The sequence below is a fragment of the Austrofundulus limnaeus genome, unplaced genomic scaffold (genome assembly GCF_001266775.1).
Source record: "Austrofundulus limnaeus strain Quisiro unplaced genomic scaffold, Austrofundulus_limnaeus-1.0 Scaffold238, whole genome shotgun sequence".
NCBI classification, from domain to species: Eukaryota; Metazoa; Chordata; class Actinopteri; order Cyprinodontiformes; family Rivulidae; genus Austrofundulus; species Austrofundulus limnaeus.
In genome coordinates this window covers 301,068-306,978 of record NW_013952640.1, presented here as the reverse complement: position 1 = coordinate 306,978, position 5,911 = coordinate 301,068, and the positions used below count along the sequence as shown (strand labels likewise).

At 38.6% G+C, this 5,911-nt stretch overlaps 2 protein-coding genes across 2 annotated transcripts; one reads left to right on the top strand and one right to left on the bottom strand.

Moving 5' to 3' along the window:
• Window positions 1-526: 526 nt before the first annotated feature.
• On the top strand, window positions 527-1,369 carry crygmxl1 (crystallin, gamma MX, like 1). The gene is made up of 3 exons (XM_014020058.1): window positions 527-596; window positions 717-959; window positions 1,033-1,369. The coding sequence occupies exons 1-3, from the start codon at window positions 588-590 to the stop codon at window positions 1,300-1,302; spliced, it is 522 nt and encodes a 173-aa protein (XP_013875512.1). The 5' UTR covers window positions 527-587; the 3' UTR covers window positions 1,303-1,369.
• A 169-nt stretch (window positions 1,370-1,538) lies between these two features.
• LOC106525708 (gamma-crystallin M2) lies at window positions 1,539-2,422 on the bottom strand. Its single transcript, XM_014020031.1, has 3 exons — window positions 2,377-2,422; window positions 2,018-2,260; window positions 1,539-1,862 (listed from the first exon to the last, which is right to left on the bottom strand). Exons 1-3 carry the CDS (start codon window positions 2,383-2,385, stop codon window positions 1,587-1,589), a joined length of 528 nt encoding a protein of 175 aa, XP_013875485.1. The 5' UTR covers window positions 2,386-2,422; the 3' UTR covers window positions 1,539-1,586.
• Between the last annotated feature and the right edge of the window lie 3,489 nt (window positions 2,423-5,911).

Here is a 5,911-nt window from a genome sequence, read left to right as displayed (position 1 = left end):
GAATGTTAAAATTAAAATGCACAATTAAAATATAGTTGATTAAATGTGGTATTCAAGTGTAATTGCAGCATTTCTTCTTTATATAATAGTTTCTGCATAAGGATTTAAATGTAAAACACGCTCTGCAAAAATAAAAATGTATGACTTAATTCAAAAGTGTATGAACATGGTTCTTCCTATTTTCCTACTTTGTGTTTTGCATCATCAAATAAATGCAGCTCAAAGTCAGCTGAAACTCACTGCAGGGCACACCTCACCACACACACACACACACACACACACACACACACACACACACACACACACACACATCCCTCCTCCTCTCATCCAGCGGAACAGCTGGCTGCTGCTCGCTTCAGCTCAGAGGAGAAGCGGCGGCTTGGAGGTGATTGAAGCGCGCAGCTACAGAAGGAAAGAGGCGGAGAGAGAAAGTGAATTCNACACACACACACACACATTTTCTGTGTGAAAAAGCTGACCAGCTCAGTCATTGTTCTGAATCACAAAGACATGGGTCATCCGTGGGTTATAAAGGCAGCTTGGAGCCCTCGTCTGTAGCTACAGTGCAACGAAAGTTAACTGGCACGATGGGAAAGGTAAGGCCTTTTGTGGATAATTTGATCCAAACTTGTAAAATGGAGGACTTTTTCTTGTGGTATGCTGTGACAATTTTGAACAAACTAACTGAATGTCTTTAATTACTAATTTCACTTTAGATCATTTTCTACGAAGACAGAAACTTTCAGGGCCGAAACTATGAGTGCAGTAGCGAATGCACGGATCTGCACTCCCACTTCAACCGGTGCAACTCCATCCGGGTGGACAGCGGTGACTGGATGGTCTATGAGAGGTCCAATTACATGGGCTATCAGTACTTTTTAAGGAAGGGTGACTATCCAGACTACCAGCGCTGGATGGGATTCAACGACTGCGTCCGCTCCTGCCGGATGATCCCAGCGGTAATACCCAACTGGTTTGAATTTATCTTTATTTACGTTAAACGGAGATTGATAAATCACATGTTCTCTGCAGAACCAAGGCTCTCACAAAATGTCCATCTACGAGCGCACAGAGTTTGGAGGCCAGACCATGGAGCTGACTGAAGACTGCCCTTCTCTGTACGAACGCTTCCATTTCAATGACATCCACTCCTGCAAGGTCATGGATGGCCACTGGATCTTCTATGAGCATCCCCATTACAGGGGACGCCAGTACCTGATGCGTCCTGGTGAATACAGGAGGTTTCACGAGTGGGGAAGCATGAGTCCCAGAGTGGGATCTATTAAACGAATTGCTATGTGAGATAATGTGCAATGTTTACTGTGAAGGATTACAAATAAAGTCAACAATAAATCTAACAGAATACAAAGCCATTGCTTTTTATTTCCACCTTAACTTTATGTGTTTAAATTACTTTTTAGAAGGAAACTGTGTTATAACTTGTAAAAATAACTTTTTAGTTGCAATAACTTAAAACAAAAACAGGACAAAAACTTGCTTGTTTTGTGATGTTTAGATACAGACACAAACACACATGGTTTAAGCCAAGCCGGTTTATTAGAGACAGTTAGAAGAACAAAGTTCTCTTAGTTAAAGTCGGTGATTCGCCTGAGAGAGCCAATCCTTGGACTGGCGCCACCCCAGTCGCTGTATCTGCGGTACTCGCCAGGTCTCAGGTAGTAGGTCCTCCCCCTGTAGTTGGGCTGGTCATACAGCAGCCAGTGGCCATCGACCACGTTGCACGAGTTGATGTCAGACATCCGCAGGCGGTCCTGGACGTTGGGACAGTCATCGCTGATCTCCTGCATTTGGCCGGCCATGTCTGGGCGCTCGTACAGTCTTATCTTGTAGGAACCACGATGCTACAAAAAAGTACATTTGATGTAACACGCCAAGAGGATTTTACAAACGCACTCTGAATACGAAGACCAATACAATGTTTTAACAAGAAGTTAAGTAAAGCAAGTAAAAAGTCACATTTATCTTTCAAAAGTCCTCATTTTCCATCTTGTCTTACCATGGGAATCATGCGGCAGGAGCGAATGCAGTCATTGATGCCAATCATGCGCTGGTTGTCGGAGTACTCGCCACGGCGCAGGAAGTACTGGTGGCCCAGGTAGTGGGGTCTGTCGTACACCATGAAGCAGCCGCTCTCCACACGGATGGAGTTGCAGCGGTTGAAGTAGGGGTGCAGGTCGGCACAGTCACTCATGCACTCGTGGTGCCGACCCTGAAAATTTCTGTCCTCGTAAAATATGATCTGCAAAGGGGGTTTTACCACAAAGGTGATTAATAAATTTCCTCCCTCCATGTACAAAATGCATCTATATGGGTTGTTTTTTAATTCTGTATTTCAGCAACATGCAATAAACTTACCTTTCCCATTGTGATATTAGTGGGGACCAGACTGACACTGACTAAAGGCTCACTCCACCATCGTCCTTTTATATAAAGTAGCTGTGTGATGGCACAGCATAAAGTATTGTCATCCAAATAGGTGGTACAACACAAATCTGGTTATGTATAGCAATGCACCAGTGTGTTGATGACTTATTGTCACTTTTCACATGTTCATCAGTATTGATTAAAACACAACAGCATGCATGTGACCAGAAAACGATATTCACAGCATCAGCAAAATATAACAAGAGCTGTAATTTACATTCCTAATTCTACACACCTGAGCGAGAACCATCATTTTTCAGATCCCAAACACATCTTACTCACACTCCTTATAATATCAAGCAAATTATATAAAAAAAATACATACACCTTAAGAAACTTGTCAAGGTACTTTAAGGATAACAGAGAAAGCTGGTTCTTTTGTTGTGCATGGATAGACTCAGTTGGTCCAGACTGATATAACAAAAAAAGTACAATAAATTTTATTGAACATTACTAAGTTAATTTTTGATTTATTGTTTCAAGAGACAAATGACTGAATCTAAATGTGCCAACCACCATCTACTGTGTTTTGTGTCTTTCCCACATAAGATGGTGTAAAATAAGCTTAACCAAAGGGGATACATTTGATTAGCATCTTAGCATTATGATTGTTTGTCTATAAGTGGCTCTATGGAATGGCAACTAGTCCAGAGTGTACCCTGCCTCTCGCTCTATGAGCATTGAAGGTCAGCACCAGCTCCTTGCAACCCTGAACAGAATCAAGAGTGTAGAAATCCGATGGGCAGATGTTAGCATTGTCATTGTAAGTGCGCTAAACTCTGCAGATCTGATGAGGCCCTTATAGCTTATCAGATTTTTTATTCATCATGAAAAGTTTGAAGCTTCATTGTAAAAAACAAAATGTTCAATTTGATGGGAGCATGGAGACATCAACCCCCAGCAATTGAAGTTTCAGCAACTTTAGCATAGCAGATCTGTAGTTTAATGTAGTATAAAACTACGATTTGTTATTTGTAATCAGACTTTGTGTGTACTCATTACTACAATTATAGCCCAACATCTGGAAAAATGTAACAGAATTTGTTTCATTTTATTATATTTTCTGTCATTTTATATTATTGTACTATATGAATATTCTGTGCTGCTCAAATTTACTGATTGTGCTTAATTTAAAACTAACATTCCTTTTGAGTGAATGTTTCTCTAAAAATTGTTCTAAAAACATGAAATGAAAAATTCATTCAGCATATCCTGTATGCACAATTTATTTTAGCTTGGACTGAAGCTAAACATAAACAAGAGAAATCACATTTCCTGCAGAAATGCATTGTGGTGGTCAAGTGCTGAAATCTCCTGAATCAGCTAAAATTGACTAGTTAAAGAAGAGAACACTAGTTAAAAGCTAGTACTAATGGGTAAAAGTTTATTGTAAAAAAAACGATAGAATAAAAGCTAAAAGTAACAAAAGGACTGATTAAATAATAAAAAAGTCCGCAAAATGAATGTTTGCTGAACATAGCAAAATTGTAGTTCAATAGGTAATACTAGACATGGGTTTTTACAATGTAAAAACAAGTGTGCATTGCCTTGTAGCATGGCTTTGCCTGCACCATTGGACTTGCAGAATGAACTTTGACCAAGTTCAAATGTGTTTTCTAAACCAGCTTGTGCCTGTCACATCAGCAGGTGTTTGTAATTAAGGTAATTGTGTGACAATATTAAGTTTGATGATATTTTTTGTTAAAGTTGCTTTAGCTGGGTTTTGAACTCTGATCTCCTGCACAAAAGTCCATGACATTGACCATTAGACTGTTGGAGCTGTGGCAGGGTGTGGTGCCAGGGGTTGGTTTGTATGTGTGCAGAAAGAGGCCACATTGCCAATGCAATCTTTGTTATTAAACTGCAATATATTACAAAAACTGGACAATATTAAGACATTACAATAAAACATCAAAATACAATCATATTAATATTGTAATCACTGAACTACTGAGTTTAAATATTATGAAACTATGGTGCAGTACCATATTGTGTAGATGCAGCAGGGGCCAGTATTGGACCAATACAAGGCTCCATTGACTGCCATTATAATTTATTAAACATTAATATTTCAAAAACTATAAGTTTTACAGGCACCAAAAGGCATAGCCATCATTTGGCACAGGGGCTTTACAGATATAAATGACAATGGCAGCTCTAGGACAAAGTTTGCAGGAGGAGAAGCATGGCAAAGTTGAGATGACTTGGATGGGAAATGAATCACAATAGTGTGCATTGCGTTGGCAATGCACACTGATAAGCAGAACAGTAGCTAAAAGTAACAAAGCTAGCTAAATTTAGCAAAACATTAATAAAAGCTAAATTTAACAAAGAGGAAGATAAATGTTAAAAGTAGAAATTATCTAGCTAGAAGCTACAACTAACAAAAAGTTAGCAGAGTGAAAAAAATAAACCTAAAAGCTCAAGAAGTAGCACAACAGTAGCCAAAAGTAGAGTAATAGTAGCTAATAGCTAAAACAAATGAGATTAGAGCAGCTACACTGTAGCAGATTTGATAGAGAACAATGTTACTGAAGGCATTGAAGAGATTTCCATGCATTTTTATGAGGAAAACATCTGTAATCCACATTAAATATATGGAAAAGTATAAAAGCTACAAAAACCATAAGTGTCAGCAACTATCTCCTGAATGGTCTGAATGTTTTCATACAAGAGTGACTAAAATGGCACAGAATATGAAGAGGGGTTTAGACTGCAAAAACCCTGCAGAAAAATAAAAACGGGAAAACAATTATGTGAAGGATGAATCAGACATAACTAACATGAGGAGTTTTACTCTTTTGAATAATTACTTCTCTTTACTGCAGCAACCTGTCGTACAATGTACAACAGCATTAGAGGATGCTGTAGATGAAAAAAACGTTTAATAAATTGGTTTGTTACCATCTGAACATGACATTGTCATTTCTGGGCAGTAAATTTTTAGGATAATGATTTTTTAAAAAGTAATATCAGCATCAGATTCATAATGAACAGGAAGTGTTAATTTAACATTGGAGCACATTATTCTTGAATGTTTGCACTTCTGTAAATGAGGTTGTTTACGTTCAAACGTCAGTATAAAGCTCTTTCACACACAGATGGTTGACAGAAACACAGAGCTGTTTATAAACCTTGATCTGAAGTCACGAGACTCCACCTTTTGTTATTCTAATCAGCGGGCATTGTCTGCTTCTGCCATCGTGCCAGGGGTCTTTATTCCATTCATGCAGATAAAAGTCCTGATTCATCAGTGCCAGTGGCCTCAACTGGCACAATACTGACCCCAACAACAGCAGGTTCACACACCGCTCTACTAACAAGGGCATGTTTACTGGGTTAAAGTTCTTTAAAAATACAGTCTTTTTGGAAAGTACTGTATTCAGGACTTCTGCACTTTTATTCTTTTAGCAAAATATCTCATAAATTTTAATGAAGTGAGATAGTAAAAAAAGATGGTAACAAT